Source organism: Halichoerus grypus, chromosome 14 (assembly GCF_964656455.1).
Source record: "Halichoerus grypus chromosome 14, mHalGry1.hap1.1, whole genome shotgun sequence".
NCBI classification, from domain to species: domain Eukaryota; kingdom Metazoa; phylum Chordata; class Mammalia; order Carnivora; family Phocidae; genus Halichoerus; species Halichoerus grypus.
In genome coordinates, this window is record NC_135725.1 from 60258357 (window position 1) to 60279111 (window position 20755).

The following is a 20755-nucleotide window of genomic DNA, read 5'->3' on the forward strand; positions in this document are numbered from 1 at the left end:
AGTATTCACATATCCCACCACACCTTTGGGGTCCAATTTCAGTACTGACAAATTGAATAATGTCAATCTATAAGTGCTTTAAGGTGTCAAGATTTGAGTAACATTTTATTTGTTTTGTAGGAGAAGATGGTGTAAGTTGGTTCATCAGTGACAAAGACGCAGAGGTAAAAAAATTGTTTTTTGAAGTTATGAATAATAGATTAATAAATTCCTTTGATTTGAAGTTTCCTTTCACTTCAGTATGATAACTTAATAAACTTTTTAGAGATAGCAGTGGTCCAAGTATCTTGTAAGAAAAAGTTTGATTTCAGTATATGGTGATTGAATTTGTCAGAAGTGTGGTTCAGCCTTGATTTTTGTCAGTCTGTTAATTGCCATAATGATTTAGTCCCCTTTCCCTTCTGTTTCTTCTCTGCCATGGTGAGTCCTCTCAGCCCATATTGCCTGGTACCACTAAAGATCAACACCGGAAATAACTGCTTCTTCAGTGTAAGGAAATGGTTAGTCTATATTTAGGATGTGGCAAGTGTTTTTCTTTGTCAATTATTAGCCTTAATTGTGACAGATGGTTAGAAAAGAGAATAATTTTACAACTTAGTAAAAAAGTTTTAAGAGATAATTAGATTGTGTCTACATGGGGCCTACCTGGTTAATCCAGCAGAATAACAAGTAAAAGAAGAAAAGCTTTTTCAAAGATGAAATTCTACCCAACAAGATAAAAGCATGGTTGGCATTTACATATTCCCCTTTAGGTATCCCATATGATATGTTTTGCTAATATCTTTTGCAAGACACTAGATTTGGGCTAGAATATGGGAGAACTAGAATTGGGTTACTGTAGGCAGAATAGATCTTAAAAGTACTCTATTGGAAGGAAATTATCTCATTGTCTCTTGGAAATTATAATCCAGTTTATACGCAGTAACCCTGGGCAATTCAAAAGAGAGAATGGGTTCGGTCATTACGTGGTTTTATGACTTTAAAGACAAAAAACATTTTTAAAAATCCCTTAGGTAAAAATTTAAGCAAGTTTCTCATTCAGAAAAATATGATATACATTCATATATAGAAATCAGGAATATCTTTGGCTCTGAATGTCACCAGAATGTCTAAATGATGCCTATCAGTACCCCTACTGGACCTCAACTGTAAGTAGAGAAAGATACAAAAGAAATGGAACCATATGGAGAAGTGTAAAAGAATGGGGTGGGGGGACAGACAAGAAGTAGAGTTGTCTTCATGGCAACCCCTTTTAAGTTTTTCTAACTTCTTTTAAGAACACAAAAGTTCCCTGTTGCTGGGTTCTATAGATTAAATAGACTATAGCTGTTAATTCTTTTGAACAGAGTGAAATATTTTTTTTAATTATTGATTTTTTTTTTCCCCCTTAGGCCCAGATAGTTAATAATAGATCATCTGGAAGATGGACCCACCGATACTACTCAGCCAACAAAAATGTTACCTGTAGAAATTGTGACAAATGTGGCCATTTATCAAAAAACTGCCCCTTTCCACAAGTACGTGAAATACATAATGTTTCTTTCCTCATTGTTAAAAATCAGAATCTTAAGAGTGGACCCCTATAACCTTAGAATTCAAGTCTTGCATAATATGTGTGTAGATTTCACATTACATTTTCATGTGGGTCACAGCCTAGAATAGTAGCAGAGAAGGAACAATGAAGTTAGAGTCAGAAAAACCTGGAGTCAATTCAGCTGTCCATTGGTAGTTGCACAACCTTAGGCAAATCATTTCACCCTCTATGCCTCTGTTTTCTTGTCTATAAAATGAGGAGATTAAATCGAATGATTCCTGAGACCCCTTCATTGGGGTCTCAAAATGGAAATAAATTTTATGGAATTATACAGAAAAAGAAAATCTTCTATTTGAGACCAAACTATTTTGCTAAAGAGGTTTTCTGTTTGCCACCTAGAAAGTCCGCCCCTGCTGTCTCTGTTCTGAGAGAGGACACCTCCAATATGCCTGCCCAGCCCGCTTTTGCTTAGGCTGTTCTTTGCCTATGTCTTCCACTCACAGATGTCTTGAAAGGCCTTCCTGGAGAAAACGATGTGACCGATGTGATATGATAGGCCACTATGCTGATGTGAGTATCCTGCATATAACTGATTTGTCAGACTTTGGGGGCAGTGTGCCAATTTGTAACTATCAGTCAGCCTACCTGAAAGAATGTTTATTCTATACCATATGTGATGATAGCCATGTCCCTTTGGCTACTGATCATCTAAAGCAATGCTCTAATAGGGATCCTACTGAATGGTTCATCAGGGGGCAGCATCAAGAAATATTGTAAACCTATGCTTGCCTCCTTTGCTTAATGTGCTTGCCAAGTAAAGGTTTGAAATAAAAGAGGTATGTAATTAATAACATGTAAAATTTATGTACCTATTCATTCATAGTTAGCTGAAAATACATACCTACTTAGCAGTTGTGTACAGAGGTCTGTATGAAGCCTGGCTTGATGCTGCTTATTGATGACTCTTGCTGATATAATAGCCTTAAGCAAGAAGGACAAAAGCACCAATACTTTAGATCTGCTTATCTTAGTTCACTTTTTAGATTTAAAAAAAAACAAAAGTAATTTAGAAGACATTCAGTTACCTATAGCACATTAAATTTTAGCACATTGTTATTTTGGACATCATTTTGCATCATATGGAGTTTTAGTCAAAATTTCAAAGACCAGAAGTGCTGTAGAAGTTTTTTTTTTTTTTTTGAAGTAAGAATCTTTTCTTTTTAATTTATACTTCACAAAGACGTGATACAAAGCACAAACATTTTTCTAATTTTATTTATATTGGAGTATACCTATAACCTTTTGCCTAAAAAAGTGATATGGCTTTCTATTGAGATGAATTTCAGATTAAAACATTACTAGAATATGAATGTTTGGTATATATGTTTCTCATGTAAATATATCAACTACTGATTATAATTTTTAGAGTGTCTTTTTAAACAAATAAAAAATAAGGTCACTGTCTATACATTGTTCTACAATTTGACTTTTTTCTGCTTAATTCCTTATGAATGTATATCTCTGCATTAGCTCATATCTACCTGTCAAAGGCTAACTTTTATTCCACTGTATGGATGTACCAGTTTACCCAGCAATTTCTCTACCAATACATCTAGATTTATAGTTACAGCCCATTTTTTAAAGCAGACAGTGCTACAATAAATATCTTTATGTGTGTGTGTGTAAGATTATTTCAGTAAGTCAGATTCTAAGTGGGATTGTGTAATTAAAAGATATATACATTTATATCTGGATAAATATTGTCCAGTTGCTCTTCTAAAAGGTGGTACCAGTGGGGGCACTTGACTGGCTCAGTCAGTAGAGCATGCAACTCTTGATCTCGGGGGTTGTAAGTTAAAGCCCCATGTTGGGTGTAGAGATTACTTAAAAATAAAACCTTAAATAAATAAATAGTACTAATATATCCGCCTGCCAAATGTGTTTAAGAGTGCTCTCAACAGGGGCACCTGAGGGGCTTAGTTGGTTATGCTTCTGCCTTTGGCTCAGGTCATGGTCTCAGGGTCCTAGGATTAAGCCCTGTAGGGCTCCCTGCTCAGCAGGGAGTCTGCTTCTCTCTCTCTCCCTCTGCTCGTGCTCCCTCTGGAGCACACTCTCTTAAATACATAAATAAAATCTCCTCCCCCCCCAAAAAAAAAGAGTGCTCTGAACGCTATAATCGATCTTTTAAAATTTTGGCCAATCAGATAAGGAGAAAATGATATCTTATTGTTTTTATTTGTATTTCTTACGCCACTAGTGACATTGAATGTGATTCTCAAGACTAGGTGTGGAGATAGAAGTTGTTCTTTCTTTCCAAAGTAGCTTAAATTGGGGCACCTGGCTGGCTCAGTTGGTAGAACATGTGACTCTTGATCTTGGGGTTGTGTGTTCAAGCCCCATGATGGGTGTAGAGATTACTCAAAAAAAATAAAATCTTTTTAAAAAAAAAAGTAGTTTGGGGCGTCTGGGTGGCTCAGTCGGTTAAGCATCCAACTCTTCGTTTTGGCTCAGGTCATGATCTCTGGGTTGTGAAATCAAGCCTTGCATTGGGCTCTGGGCTCAGCACAGAGTCTGCTTGAGATTCTCTGCCTCTGCCCCACCCCGCGCGCCCCCCCCCCCCCCCCGCTCACGCTAGCTCGATCTCTCTCTCACTCTCTCCCAAATAAATAAATAAAATCTTTTTTTTTTAAAGTAGCTTAAACTTACTTTTTAATATTTACTGTCTTAAAAGTAAAAATCCTAAGTTGGCTTAGTTTTATACTACTGTTCTCTGCATTACGTTGTCAATTATAATTTTTTTTGGCAGATTTTCTAGTTTGGCAGTTACATTTAATAGCATATTTCTTTACTCCTTTCTTCTGAAAAGCTCTTACAAATATGGTCTTATTTGCCTGTGATAACAGAAGGATCTCAGACATTATTATGAGCATTTTTTTTTCATAAGAAAATGTAGTTAAGAACAGTTAAGAATGATTTGTAAAAGGTTATATAATCAGCTGTGAATTAAATCTGTAGTCCATTCTGCTTAACTGCTTAATTTTGGCCTCGAATGTATGTTAAACTCTTTATCTAAAATGGCCTTGAGGATTAATAACCCCAGTGAATGTAAGTTTTTAAGATAGGGTTAGGCTATGGCTGACTTCAGAGAAGGCAGCACCCTTTCCCCTAAATCTGCCAAGATCTAACTGTTGGGGTTTTTTGTAATTACATGGTGAAGGTTCTGGACGCTAATTGATCTTTTTCTAGACTGCCCACCTTGTATAAGATTCCCTTGGAGCCCAATCAAACCTGGACTTCACTGACTCCATCTGAAGAAGCTTATAGTCCTTCCACCATCCCAGAAGCTCTTCATGAGGATTCACGTGGAAGCAGAGTCATTCTTGCCTTAGGTTGCTGGAACTATTCATCCAGTCCCATACATGCTTTAAATTTGTCTTGAAACCTGGTCCTCCACAGAAAACAGTGTTTCCCCTGCAACCCTCTCAAATGCTTGCTGTTCATTCTTTCTTGACTCACATATCTGAATTAGGTTGAGTAGGATTAAACTCTTTCTCACTCACTGTGGCTGCTTCTAAGTCATTACTCCTCCCTCTTTATGTAGATACTTTCAGCTTATTTAAGGCCCATACCTCTGACAGTACTGTTCTCCCTTCTTTGTCATTTTCATCTTCCCACCTGCTGGACTTGTTATTCGTTCACAAAGGATTACTGAAGACCTGGGTAATTATAGATGCCCTACCTTCTTATCAGTTAAAGACATTAAGAAACTTCCATTTATTTTATACATCCCTGTAGCCACAGCACTGATCTCTGTCATGCCAGAGTACCAGTTATATGTTCAAAGAGAATCTGTAATGAAAACTGATGAGTCATATTCATATTCTTGCTGTAATGAAAGACTTTTCCTGAACTCTGCTTGGGAAAAAGCCTTATACGTTAACTACTGCATAAAAGTAATTTGGTTCAAATTCCAGAGTTTTACAATGTAAAGGATAGAAAACCTGTATCATTGATAACCTTCCAAAGGAAAAGAATCTGCAGTTTGGAAAGAATTCCAATTCTGAGTCTGCTACAGATTCTCTCCTCTTGTCAACAATTTTTTAAATATACAGAAAATTTTAGTTTTTATTTTTTAAAAATATTTCAGAGAGAGAGAGAGAGAGTGCATGTGGGAGGGAGAAGGAGAGAAGTAGACTTCCCACTGAGCATAGAGCTGAACGCAGGCTCGATCTCACTCACAGCCCCTGAGATCATGACGGGGCCAAAATCAGGAGTCAACCAACTCAACCACCCAGGCGCCCCTTAAATATACAGAAAATTTTAAACTGTGTGAGCACATCTTGCACACATAATCCCATTCTGTAAGGTATATCTGACATTTCCCAGATAATAATAGCTATAGTTAATTACTTAGTGTTTCAAGCACTGTGCTAGATGCATCACTAACTAGGAAGGGGGAGTGCTTTGTTCACTGCTGTATCCTCAGCACATAATGGGTGTTCTGTCGATATTTGTGATTGTGTCATTTATGTAATCCTCACAACTACCATATGATAGATACTGTGTAATGTTCCAATTTTACAAATAAGAAAACTGAGGGGCGCCTGGGTGGTGCAGTTAGTTAAACGTCCCACTCATGGTTTCAGCTCAAGTCGCGAGATCGAGCCTTGTGTCCGGCTCCACGCTCAGCACGGGAGTCTGCTTGCAATTCTCTCTTCTTCTCCCTCTGCCCCTCCTGTTCATGCTCTCTCTCTCTTTCTTGCAAACAAGTAAATTTTTTTTAAAAAAAGAAGAAAAAAACTTAGACATTGTAAGCTTCAGCTTTTCCCAACATCTCAAAGTTAAAGTGATGCTATACTGGGCGCCTGGGTGGCTCAGTTGGTTAAGCGACTGCCTTCGGCTCAGGTCATGATCCTGGAGTCCCTGGATCGAGTCCCGCATCGGGCTCCCTGCTCGGCAGGGAGTCTGCTTCTCCCTCTGACCCTCCCCCCTCTCATGCTCTCTCTCTATCTCATTCTCTCTCAAATGAATAAATAAAATCTTTAAAAAAAAAAAAAAGTGATGCTATACTTCATAAATGTACATGGAGGAAGCTCACCTACTAACATTCTAGGAGTTGTCAGTCTAACTCCTGCTCAGATCTCTCAAGTTTCTGTCTTAAACCTGCAAATGTTATATTTAAAATACCAGTATTTATAAAAACAGATGAAAAAAATTTCCAAATAAAAATAAATGATGGTTTAAGTTTTCAGCTCTTTAAACAACTTCTTTTTTTTAGAGATTTTATTTATTTATTTGTCAGAGAGACAGAACACAAGTAGGGGGAGAGGCAGGCAGAGGGAGAAGCAGGCTCCCCACCGAGCAAGGAGCCCGATGTGGGACTTGATCCCAGGATCCTGGGATCATGACCTGAGCCGAAGGCAGCCTCTTAACCGACTGAGCCACCCAGGCATCCCCAAACAACTTCTAAGGATCAGCAGAGTAGCATACAATATTGATTTTCAGCCAGAGAACCACGTCTGCGGTACCAGAGAACTGTGCTTGTACAAAGAACAAGAGACCATCCTGGCCTCAGCAGTCTTTACTGATTGTTGAAATTGTCACCCTTTTTCTTTAAAGTGTGACTGAGTTCATCAGCGTTAGGTATAATTGAAACCTAAACATCCTAAATTTTCTTCCTTCAGCAATTTTTTTCTCAAATCCCCTCCTTATTTTTCTTTCCCAATCCCTGCTAGCCATAATTCCTTTAACCATCATGCACAAGAATCAAATACCATCCACTAGTAGAAAGCTCAGCGCTTGAGTCACTCCTTCAAGTCAGACTTTAAATGCAATGGGAGAAAATAACTCATAGGACATATTTCACTTGACTCCCTTCTTTAAACATTTGATGCTGTGAGAACATGCTCTCTTAAATATCAGCACTATACTAAATTTTAGCAGCTCAAAAGTTTCTTTGAGAACTCAGTATAAACTGTGTAGGTTTTCACAGATATTAGTGGTCTGTAAATGTTTCTTCAAGAAATATATACATAAAATGGAAAATTAGTATCTGTTTAATTTTGGTGATTTTTTTAATAAGATTTTATTTAATTATTTATTGGGTTGGGGGGGGAGGGCAGGAAGAGAGACAAGCAGATTCTGTGCTGAGCACAGAGCCTGATGCTGGGCTCGATCCCACGACCCCAAGATCATGACTTGAGCCAAAATCAAGAGCCAGCCACCCAACGAACTAAGCCACCCAGATGCCCTAATGTGATTTTTTTTTTTTTTTTAAAGATTTTGTTTATTTGAGAGAGAGAGAGAAGGCACGAGCAGGAGCAGGGCAGAGGGAGAAGCAGGCTCCCCCCTCAGAAGGGAGCCGGATGAGGGGCTTGATCCCAGGACCCTGGGATCATGACCTGAGCCAAAGGGAAACACTTAACTGACTGAACCACCCAGGCACCCCCAATGTGATTTTTTTGATCCCAGAACCCTGGGATCATGACCTGAGCCAAAGGCAAACACTTAACTGACTGAGCCACTCAGGCACCCCCAATGTGATTTTTTTTTTAAAGGTTAGTTTAATCTTGGGGATTTCCAGTAGGAAATGTAAAGTACCTAGTACAAGTATCTTAGAGTTATCACTTCATACTCTTCATATAAAGAGTGAACAGTTATTGAATATTGTTTTTGTCCAGGTAATTATTTAAGAAAAGGGCATTTATTTTTATCAACTCCAAGGAACACAGAATGGTATTCATATGCCTTTTGCCTCTTATCCTTTCCCTAGTCTTATTGAGATACTACTGGCCAGAAATAAGACTGGCTGAAACACAATTATTGAGCTCAATAATTGAGCCAAGTTTTGAAATTAAAGACTTCCTTAATTCAGATATTTTGTTTTGTATAATAGTGATTAGTTCTACTTTTGTTCAAAAACATCTCCACTCTTGAATCACCCAAATACACTTTTTATATTTGTTTATCAAAAATTTGCTGATTGCCTACTATATGCCAGGCAATATTCCAAGTACTAAAGAAGTAAAGATGAGTAAGACATGGTCCCTGCCTTCGAGTAGCTCAGAGTATAAGGCAGACATGGGAAAGAACAGTGTAAAAGTGATGTGATGGGGGCAACTGGGTGACTCAGTTGGTTGAGTCTCTGCCTTCGGCTCAGGTCATAGATCCCAGAGTCCTGGGATCAAGTCCCACATCGGGCTTCTTGCTTAGTGGGGAGCCTGCTTCTCCTTCTGCCTCTGCATGCAGCTCCCCCTGCTTGTGCGCTCTCTCTTTCTCTCTCTGACAAAATAAATAAATAAAATCTTTAAAAAAAAAAAGTGATGTGATGGAAGGTACACCAGGGTAGTGAAAATTAAATGAGAGAATATCAGAAGACTAAGCTTGGTGACTTGCAAGTAATAGATATCTAGAAAGTATAAAAAATTACACAGACCATAGGAGGGAGCCAAGAAGCTATGCCTATAATAACATGTCACCTGTCTCTGGAAATATCAGTGCCATAGGAGCTCATGATCCAGGCTAAGTGAGTTTTCCTGTAATCATATGGCTTGAAACATACACAAGGGTCAGTATTTTCTGAGCACTTGTTTGCTTGCCTTCCTGCTCTTACATTCAAAGACAGTGCAGATTGAGGAAGGAAATATATAGCACATTCCTGGACTATTTCTCCTTTCTGATTGCATATCTCTTCCACTCATGGAGAGCCAGTTTTCTGTTGTATCATAATTTAATGCATTGCTTTAACCCTGGAAAGAATGATTCACAGCATAATACAGAACCTGACCACTTCTCATCATTTCTATCACTATCCCCCTAACATAAGCATAAGCGAGCATCTACTGCCTGGATTATTCTTTTCTTTTTTTTTTTTTTTTTTTAAGATTTTATTTAGGGGCGCCTGGGTGACTCAGTCAGTTAAGCGACTGCCTTCAGCTCAGGTCATGATCCTAGGGTCCTGGGATCGAGCCCCGCATCAGGCTCCCTGCTCCGTGGAGAACCTGCTTCTCCCTCCCCCACCCCCCCTGCTTCTGTTCTCTCTCTCCCTGTGTCTCTCTTTGTCAAATAAATAAATAAAATCTTTAAAAAAAAAAAAAAAGATTTTATTTATTGAGAGAGCATGAGAGAGAGAGAGGATGAGCAGGGCGGGGAGAGGCTGAGGGAGAGGGAGAAGCAGATTCCCCACTGAGCAAGGAGCCCTACGCGGGACTCGTTCCCAGGACCCCGGAATCATGACCTGAGCTGAAGGCGGCCACTCAACTGACTGAGCCACCCAGGCGCCCCTGCCTGGATTATTCTAATAGCTTCCTGAACTGGTTCCCTGCTTCCTTTCCCCTTTATATTCAGTTTTCAGTAGCTGGCTAGAGTAATCCTATCTATCTATCTATCTATTTATTTATTTATTTATAAAGATTTTATTTTATTTTGGGGGGGGGGTAGGGACAAAGGGAGAGAGAGAGAGAGAATCTTAAGCAGGCTCCATGCCCAGCACAGAGCCCGACCTGGGGCTCGGCCTCACAATCCTGAGATCATGACCTGAGCCAAAACCAAGAGTCAGATGCTCAACTGACTGAGCCACCCAGGGACCCCTAAAGATTTTATTTTGAGTTAATCTCTACACCCAATGGGGGGCTTGAATTTACAACCCCAAGGTCAAGAGTTGCATGCTCTCTACTGACTTGGCCAGCCCCAGAGTAATCCTTTTTAAACATAACTCAGATTATATCAGTCCTCTATCCCAAATCCTCAGATATGACTTTGCATCTCCCCCAGAGTAAAAGCTACAGTCCTTAGACTCACCAGCAAGGCCATATGTGATCTGGCTTCTTGACCACATCTCCTACAGTAATCCCTTGCTTACTCCACCTGGTCTCCTTGCTGTTCCTTAAAAGACCAAACATTTTCTTCCCTCTACCTGCTGTTCTGTCTGCTGGGTATCGGGGTATCCACAATGATTCATCTCCTTCATGCCTTTACTCATGTATGTCTCCTTTTTAGAGAGGGCTTCCCTGACCACCGTAATTAAAACAGCACCTCCAACATTCCCTGCCCTTCTTCCCTGCTTCGTTTTCCTCCCTAACAGTTATATTGGACAATCTGTGTATTTTTCTGTCTCCCCTAATTAGAATGTAAGCTCCATGTCTGTTTTCAGACATGTTCGATGCTGTATCTCCAGCTTCTAGTGGAGTACCTCACCTGTAGGATTAATAAGCAAATTAGTGAATTAGGGGCAACAGACCCCACTTACCTACCATCCAGTCATGCTTGTGAAAGTTGTCAGATCCTGCGCATTGATATACAGGCTTGGAAATTCTCAGCTTGACTCATCAAGAGGTAGGCATCTCTCAATAATATTTGAAGTCAAGTTTTAACAGGTTTTCCAAAACCTGTAATACCTATAGTATGCATAAAATAAAATGAAATATCCAAGGCAAAGGAAATTCTTTTTCTTGTTCCCCCCCCACTACCTCAAGTAGCCAGTTCTACTTCTTTAGTATTTTCTTTAGTGATTTTCTTTAATATCTCCATTTTAAACCAGTATTATAGGTATTGATGCAGTCCTGTGTTTTTGGTTTGTCAACCATCAGCTTTCATATGGAAAAATCTATAACTTTGTGATGGAATATACTGTATCATCTTTTTCAGTACCTTAAAAAGACAAATTTGAGGAAAGGAAAAATAAAACTAACATTCTGATAACCTTTTACAATTCAAATAATCATAAACTAATTTTCCTGCTGAACTTAATTGAAGTCAACATAACAAGTGTATCATTGTAATAAATTGATAAATATGTTCACATAAATATGTAGTCTGCTGACACCTAAACATCACAACTTTTGAGAGTAAAGAAAAGAAAGTATGACTTGGGAAAAAAAAAAAAAAAAAAGAAAGTATGACTTGGATTAGAATATTTCTTTCACTTTTTAGAATAAAGAAAAGAAGATATGACTTGGGCTAGAATACTTTATTTCTCTTGCTTTTTACCACATTTTCATGTCGTTTAAACACAATATTAGAGCAAGGGTCATGACTAGGATTGATTGATTTGCTTAATAAAAAATAAGTTGAATAGGCTTATAAAATGCTTATTTACCTCAGAGACCAGAATACCCCCCAAGGAAGTTAAGTAGATTCTGTGCTTGGAGGTCTCTTATCCTCTTGATTGGTATATGCAAAACTCATGATAATATTAGTGAAAATTCATATGTGTTCGTTGTTCAGGGAGTAAATCCCAGAATTAGTAATTAATAATTCATTGGAACTGTTCCCAAACCACCTAATAAATGAATATCTGAAACTTTTCATGGTGTTATATATATATATATATATATATATGTAAAAAGCTTATGGAAATAACCTTAGAGGGTAGACAGTTTTAACTGAAGGTATGTAATTTAGCATGGTTACAGTTTGAAGGAGAAACCAGTCCTTATTTTGAAATTGTAGTAAATGGTATTCTTTCTAGTCATCTGTGACTAACCTGACAATTTCCTCCAGTCTCCTCAACTCTCCCTGTAGCACTAGTCACTTTCAGTAGACCTAGCAGATTGAGAGCAGGTTTACATTTTCTTTATTGAAGTTATAAGAATAAGTTTGTAGAGGATAGAGATAGTTCCCTTTCTCCAGACACGTAACTTCCACCAAAAGAGGGGAAGGATTGTCCCCTTATAGTCTATTTACCAAAATTAACAGCCCTAAAAATTAAAGGGATAAATAAACTTTAGATTTTCATTGAGAATTTTATGGGACTTAGGTATGAACTTTTCAGTGCAGTCACATTGGGAGACCCGAGTCTTTGAGAAATACAGCAGCAGACCACTGGGAATTTTGTTAAATTTCAAACTCATTATACCCCTCACCTTTTCTTTTCTTTTCTTTTCTTTTCTTTTCTTTTCTTTTCTTTTCTTTTCCTTTCTTTTCTTTTCTTTTCTTTTTAATTTTCAGTCCAAGTATAAAAGCCCATGTAGACTTGGACTTGAATTTGACTGTTAGATCCAATAATAAGGGCAAATTCTTTTTTTTTTTTTTTTTTAAGATTTTATTTATTTATTTGACAGACACAGAGAGACAGCAAAAGAGGGGGAACACAAGCAAGGGGAGTGGGAGAGGGAGAAGTAAGCGTCCCGCTGAGCAGGAAGCCCAATGCGGGGCTCAATCCCAGGACCCTGGGATCATGACCTGAGTCCAAGGCAGACGCTTAACTACTGAGCCACCCAGGCGTCCCAATAAGGGCAAATTCGGGGACATAGTTATCTAAGCTATGAGTTTGGGGAGTGACATTAAGGAAATCAGATTCTCATTAACACCTGGAAGGCTAAAAATTTTATTTACTAAGCATTACAGACTAAGGTCAACTCCCCTGGACTTTATAAATCTCATAGTTTTCTTTTTCTTTTTTTTTAAGGTTTTATTTATTTGAGAGGGAGAGCGCACATGAGGTGGGGGTGGGTGGGGAGAGGAAGAAGCAGCCTCCCCTCTGAGCATGGAACCTGACACGGGGCTAAATACCAGGACCCCAGGATTACAACCTGAGTCAAAGTCAGACGTTTAACCAACTCAAGTCACCCAGGTGCCCCTCATACGTTTTCTGTCTGAGTTCTAATAATCTCCCTCAAACTGTCCGTAGTGAAGAAAAATACAGCAACAGAGAATGATTTTAAACCTGTGAAAGTATTCAGATTTAATTATGGACATCTATCCTTGCCAGTTTACTCATCTTAAAGTCAACACTGTTTTCTTCAATTATATACTAATTAAATTACTTAGGTATTCCATTTAAGAGGTACACACATTTCCTCTTGAAAATTTACAGATGTCTAGGGTGCCTGGGTGGCTCAGTTGGTTAAGCGACTGCCTTCGGCTCAGGTCATGATCCTGGAGTCCCGGGATCGAGTCCCACATCGGGCTCCCTGCTCAGCAGGGAGTCTGCTTCTCTCTGACCCTCCTCCCTCTCATGCTCTCTGTCTCTCATTCTCTCTCACACAAATAAATAAAAAATCTAAAAAAAAAAGAAAAAGAAAATTTACAGTTGTCTATAGAATGATTCTATTTCAGTAAAAACAAAATGAGGGGTGCCTAGCTGGCTCAGTTGGTGGAGCACGTGACTCTTGACCTCAGGGCCATGAGTTTGAGCTCCATGTTGAGTGTAGAGATTATTAAAAAAAAAAAAAAAGTTTTTTAAAATGAGCTCTATTATAATCTATTTTCGTGCTTGTGTGTGTGTGTGTATATATATATATCTTTATGAACAAAAATAAATGGGATAGAAGAATGCATACCAAGCTAGTAGGCTGCTAACATTGGATTTCCTCAGCTGACTGATAATAGATTGGTAGAGGGCTAGGAGACATGATTAGCTTTGCCTTTGTCTTTTTATTGTATTGTTTCCTTTGTTTACAAACAGATTATGATTTCTACAAGATTTCAGTTCAGTAACAAGTGTGATTTTGCCATGTTGTACAGCCTTCTAATGATTATTGCTTTAATAAAATGCTATTTAAGAATTTCAGGAACTCAAGAAAATTCTGTAATAAAATATTATGAGCTAATTGAACTTTTAGTTATATAATGTTAAAATAATTCTCTCTGTAGTCATAGATACTAAAGGAAAGTTATTCACCCTGAGAACACTAATCATTGTATTGGGGGAGTTTCAGATATATAAGAAGACAAGACTCAACTTTTAAATTAATTACCTCATGAAGTGTTATTCTAAATTTTTATTATTTTTTCCTTAGCCAGTGATCTTTTACACAGGAATCAATAATGAAGTAAACTGTAGTGTCTCGCTTCTAAACCCTTCTTTCTTACCCACCTCATCAACCCCAGCACCTACCACTACTTCACCTGTTGGAGGGATGCTTATACATAACCTTTACCTTGATACATTTATAAGAATCTGGGACAACAGGAATGGTCTTTTAATGAAGTAGGTAACAATTTTCAGTGGGATAAACCATCTGTACTTTGCAGATCTTTATAATTAAAACTCCTTCTCTGTTCCTCACAAACCAGACCTCTGAGAAAACTAAATTTTTCTGTGAAGTTTGTCAGAGACCTATACAGTCCTTGGCAGATACCACCTCAGTTCCTAATACTAGCTGGATTGACATAAGTCTCTCTTTTTAAAAAAAAAAATTTTTTTTTGGATGGGCTCATAGAAGGCATATATGAAGAACTGGTAGATTAAAAAAAGGAATCAAAGATGACCCCAAATGAAATAAATTCATTATAAGATATAGGAGGAAAATTGAGAAAATCACAGTTCATTTTCATGTTGTGAATAGAGGAGAAGTGACCCAAAACAAAATGAACAAAAATTCTGATTAAGAGAGCATGCACCCAGTAGGAGAGAGAAAAAAGTCCCACATCTAGACATATGCTAGTGAACTGTCTGAATGTCAAACAAATGAAAATCACACAGACATCCAGACAGGGAAAAAAAAAACCACATTACATGTACACACACACACACACACACACACACAACATCAAGCTTGCATCAAACTTCTCCTGTGCAATACTAAATGCCAGAAGGCAGTAGAGAAATCCCTAGAGGGTAGAACATCCTGAGAAAAATAGATGACATGGCCAAGCTGTTGTTCATTTGTGAATTTATTGGAAAAGTCAGAATAAAATTAGCAGCAATGAACACTGAAACCAGGAAGGTGTAAGGTGTGTGTATGAATACTTCCTATTGATCTGTTTTTAAACTTAATTTTAGGAAAAATTCTTTAAAAAATGTAATTTGAAAACTATAAGGTGAATCATAGATAATTCCAGTAAAATGAAGTTTGTTTTAATTACAAGAAGAAAAATAAGCCATATAAATTTTAGATTACTAATTAAAAATGAGGCAAAAGAAACAATATAACAAGTGATAGGAAAAATGGAAACAGCAAGAATGCATAAAAAAATACAAGTATGAGGATAAAAATAGAACCAGACCTATCAGTTATCACAATAAATAAATGGATTAAATGGGGCGCCTGGGTGGCTCAGTCGTTAAGCGTCTGCCTTCGGCTCAGGTCATGATCCCAGGGTCCTGGGATCAAGTCCCACATCGGGCTCCCTGCTCAGCGGGAAGCCTGCTTCTCCCTCTCCCTCTGCCTGCCGCTCTGCCTACTTGTGCTCTCTCTCTGTCAAATAAATAAATAAAATCTTTAAAAAAAAAAAAAAAAAAGAAAACAAAGACACCAATTTCAGAAACCATGAAGGAAAAGGGTGAATAGATTTAACTTTAAAAAAATGTCCATCCAAAGAGACCATTAATAAAATTAAATGACAGACCACAACTTGGGAAAGATTTTTATAAAATGCGTGATTTCTATAATGTAGAAAAATCTCTTACAAATTAATAGGAAGAAAGAAAAATGTCTCCATAATAGTAATAATGTTAGAGAAGTTGTGCTGGATACAGAAGTACATTTGGATAACCTTTCTGGAATTCAGTGATGGATGTTGGCAAAGATATATCTATAAGAATGTTCATCTCAGAATTGTTTACAATAATGAAAATTAGAAGCAACTCAAAAATTTAACATTCTAGCTCATTTAAGTAACTTACAGTACATCCCATATAATGGAATGCTCTTCAGCTATTTAAGAAATGATGTAAAAATAAATAAATAAAAAATGGTATAACGGGCGCCTGAGTGATGCAGTTGGTTAAGCATCGGACTCTTGATTTTGGCTCAGGTCATGATCTCAGGGTCATTATATTGCGCCCCACATCCAGCTCCACACTCGGCACAGAGTCTGCTTGAGACTCTCTCTCCTTCTGCCCCCCAAAATAAATAATAAAATAAATTTTTTTAAAAAATTTAAAATATAAAAATGAATATTGGAATATAAAGTTACCAGTACATTAAGTGAAAAGCATAAATTACAAAACAGTATATGAAATATAATCCTGTTTCCATACAAATAAACATATTTATATATGTATATAGATTTGCATGGAAAATAATTTGGAATGAAGTATTCCAAAATGTTTACTATGGTTATGTCAAGAATTATAGAAGAATTTTTTTATTTCTATTCTATATATATAAAGATTTTTATTTATTTATTTTAGAGAAAGAGAGTGAGAGAGCATGGTGGGGAGGGGCCAAGGGAGAGGGAGTTCCAAAGCAGATTCTACCCTGAGCAGAGTGGGCTCAAGGGCTTAGTCTCTTGACCCTGAGATCATGACCTGAGCCAAAACCAAGAGTTGGACGCTCAACCAACTGTGCCACCCAGGTACCTCACTATTCTTTATATTTTTATAGTGAATATATATTCATTTTGTAATTTTTTACCTTGATATGTAATGTACAGTACTCTATTACTGCCTAAAACATTTTAAGAATAGTATCGTCAGTAACCAATCTAGCCTATGTTCAGTCTTTTTTTTTTTTTTTTTAAGATTATATTTTTAAGTAATCTCCACACCCAACATGGGGCTCAAATTTATAACCCCGAGATCAAGAGTCACATACTCTACTGACAGCCAGCCAGACATCCCATTCTTCTTTTTTTAATAGTAAAATTGACTTTTTTTTCTTTTGGTGTTCAGTTATATGAATATGTATGGATTCATGTAAACTCCACCACAATCAGGATACAGGATAGTTTCATCACCCTCAAAAAACTCCCTCTTGCTATCTCTGTATAGTCACACCCTCCCCTCATCCATTACTTCTGGCCATTAATTTGTTCTCCATTACTATAGTTTTGTTTTTTCAAGAGTGTCATGTAAATGGAGTCATAGGATTGTAAAGTTTTGAGACTAGCTTCTTTCACTTACATGGTATCTTGGAGATTCATCTGAGTTGTTCCATGTGTCAATAGTTTATTTCCTTCGTAGTAGTCCATTGTATGGATGTATTATAGTTTGTTTATCCATTTATATCCATTGAGGAACATTTGGGTTGTTTATAGTTTCTGACTATTACAAATAAGGGTGCTATGGATATTTGTTTATAGTCTTTTGTGTGAACATAGTTTTCATTCCTTTGGGGTAAATTTCCAGGTTGGAGATTGCTGGTCCTATGTATGTTTAACTTTCCAAGAAACTGCCATATTGTTTTCCAGAGTGGCTGAACCATTTTGTATTCCTACTAGCAAAGTGAGAAGTCCAATTGCTCTGTATCCTCATCAGCCTTTGATATTGTCAGCATTTTTTATTTTAGCCATTCTAATAGTTGTGTAGTATCTGTCTTGTTGTTTTAGTTTGCATTTGCCTAATGGCTAAAAACGTTGAATATCCTTTCATGTGCTTATTTGCTATCCTTTTATCCTTTGTGGTGAAGTGTCCAGATCCTTTCCTAGTTTTTAGTTATTGTGTTTATTTTCTGATTGTGTTTTGAGAGTTTTTTCTGTATTTTGGATAAGGGGTTTTTTAGATATGTGATGTCCATACATTTTCTCCCAATCTGTAGCTTATCTTTTTATTCTCTTGGTAGTCTTTGGCAGAGCAGTAGTTTTTAAATTTGGTGAAATCCAGTTTATCAATGTTTTTTCTTTTATGGATTGTGCTTTTGATGTACTTTCTAAGAACTCTATCCAACTGCAGTTAACAAAGATTTCTCCTGTATATTATCCCAAAATGTTTATTGTTTTATGTTTTATATTCAGATCTGTGATCCATTTTGAGTTCATCTTTGTATAAAGTGTGAGGTTGGTTCATTTTCTTTACACATGGATGATCAGTTGTTCATCACCATTTGTTGAAAAGACTATCCTTTTTGCAGTGAGTTGCTTTTACCTCTTTGTCAAAGATTAAATGGCCACATCTGTGGATTCATTTCTGTAGTCTGTTCTGTTGCATTGATTTAAGTATCTGTTCACCTCATCAATATTACACTGTCTTATAATATTATGGCTTTGTAGTAAGTATTAAAATCAGATAGTGTGATTTCTTAAACTTTGTTATTATTTTATAAAATGACTTTAGCTGTTCTAGTTCCTTTCTTTTTCCATCTAAGTTTTAGAATAAGTCGCATGTACCTACAAAAAAGTCTTGATGGGACTTCAATTGGTACTGTGTTCAGTCTGTTGATCACTATGGAGAGAATTGACTCTAATATTTTGAGTCTTCAATCCATGAACATAGTATGTGTCTCCATTTACTTAGGTCTTTAGTTTCTCTTACCAGAGTTTTGTAATCAGTGTATACATTCTCTACATACTTAGATTTATACCTAAGTACTTCATTTTTCTTGGAACTGTGGCAAATGGTATTGTTTTTTTAAATTTTGTTTTTCAATTGTTTTTTGTATATAAAAGAAAGTTTGGAATAAAATATTCTGAAATGTTTGCAATAGTTATTTCAGGTGGTAGTATTATAGGTGACTTTTATTTTTTGTTTATTTGTATTTTCTGTCTTTATAATGAATATGCATTACTTTTGTAATATTTATTGTTATTCTTTTAAAAAAAAAAAAAAAGGACAAGTTTTTAGACTGAAGTTACTATAGTATCAGCACAACTTTGGACCTAAAGGTGATTACTTGTATCCCTGACATATCCTGGATAAGATTCTTGGGAGAGGATGAAAAGGAAATTTCCCCAGGAGAATCCCATGAGAATTAGAGAAGTAGAACTGGATATCAGGGAATAATTATAAATAAAAGGAGTTTAATGTAGTTGGTTAAGATGAATCAGGAAAACTTTTCTTAGTTTTAAATGATTTGTTCTACTACATATTTGTTACTTATGATGGACTTTGTGTAATTGGTTTATAAATAAAAGTTCTCAACTCCCATTTTAAAATTATTTTACCTTTACTTTATCTCTTCTGAATCTAGTTTAGAACTTCTGGTACCTGCTAGTGGGCTTAGGGAAGCAGTGTGGTATAGAAGGTATGAGAACTAGTTCACAGTTATCTCAGAATGTCAGCACCAATACCAAAGAGACAATGAAATCAGCTGGAGTTTTAATTGTTGTTCAGAAGATGTTTGGGATTTTTTTAGAAACAGGGAGAGATCTGAGTGTGCCAAAAGCTATAAAAAGAGAGAATTAAGATGCTAGAGAGCAGGAAATAAGACTTCTTCACTTGTGTACATGGATTATGTATTCACTACTAAAATGGCTAGATAGATTCCCCAAATTATAGGGCTCTATCCCTCCAAGTTTCTCTTTCCTGATAGTCACTTTCTCAGCCTATAGGTGGTAGCTGTCTAGCTGTTACAAGAAGGGCAAGAGAGAACGGCTAGTAAGGACACTGAGATTGTTGTTATTATTTAAACCTTGTGGTAAAAAGGAAGTAAACTTGAGTAAACTGAAGAAAGATAATAAACTTTGACAGTGGCATGGGATACTTTTGTTTTTCACCAGTGATCAAGATATTTTGGTTTTTTTATTTCAAAATTTAACTATTATATCTGCAATCAGATTTCTGATCACATATTCTTTGCTGTGTATTTTTGAACAACTAAGCATTACTGAATGAGTGCGCCTCAGTTAAATGCAAAAATAGGTACATTGCACATGGTACAGTAGTTGCTAATCAATGTTTCTGAATTCTTTCTACAAAGAAGGTAGCTACAAGCAGCTATATCCTGACAAAATCTGTATTTTTCATTTGTCCTTTTCTTTTGGATCTTTTTTTCTCACTGTCATTATCTATATCAACAGCTCACTTAAATGGTGAGTTTTTGCATTCTCTTAAGTTTGGTCACATCTGAGAGTTGACTGTTTTGCAATAGATTTCCCTTATTTCAGCTACCTCATTGATGCCATTTCCCCATGATCAGTTTTTGCATCAGAAGAATGGAGAGTGCCAGATTGTCGTCATCATAACAGTAATTAATACAGTTGAGTGTTTGCTACGTAGCAGGCATTGTTCTAAGGACTTTATACTTAACCAACTCTTTAACCATCATAACAGCCCTTTGAAGAGGTACTGTTATCCCCATTTTATTAGTGAGAAAAGAGACATAGAGATGTATAACTTGCCCAAGATAGTAAATAGTGGAGTCAGGATTTGAATCCAGCCATTTTGGCTCTAGAGTCACTGATTTTAGCCGCTACGTTATCGTGCTTCATTTTACTGGCTATCGTATTGTTTACCTTTAGCTAACAACCAGCAGGCATACTACAAACATTATCAACTATTTGTAAAATTAACTTACGTTACAGTAGTCCAGAATCACAATCAAGATATCTCCAGAAAGATTTGTGATTCTCTGATGTGAAAAAAAAATTTTAATGGAAATATGGGTGCTTGAGGTAACC

The 20755-nt window shown here is 36.8% G+C and overlaps 1 protein-coding gene across 3 annotated transcripts in view; it reads left to right on the plus strand.

Moving 5' to 3' along the window:
* The window catches only part of ZCCHC7 (zinc finger CCHC-type containing 7), a 248564-nt gene that overhangs the window by 192507 nt on the left and 35302 nt on the right, over positions 1 to 20755 (plus strand). For all 3 annotated transcript variants that reach the window (XM_036100451.2, XM_036100450.2, XM_078061464.1), the window contains exons 3-5: positions 121 to 164; positions 1392 to 1517; positions 1934 to 2104. In XM_036100451.2, coding sequence (XP_035956344.1) covers positions 121 to 164; positions 1392 to 1517; positions 1934 to 2104 — 341 coding nt within the window. The remainder of the gene's footprint in view (positions 1 to 120; positions 165 to 1391; positions 1518 to 1933; positions 2105 to 20755) is intronic.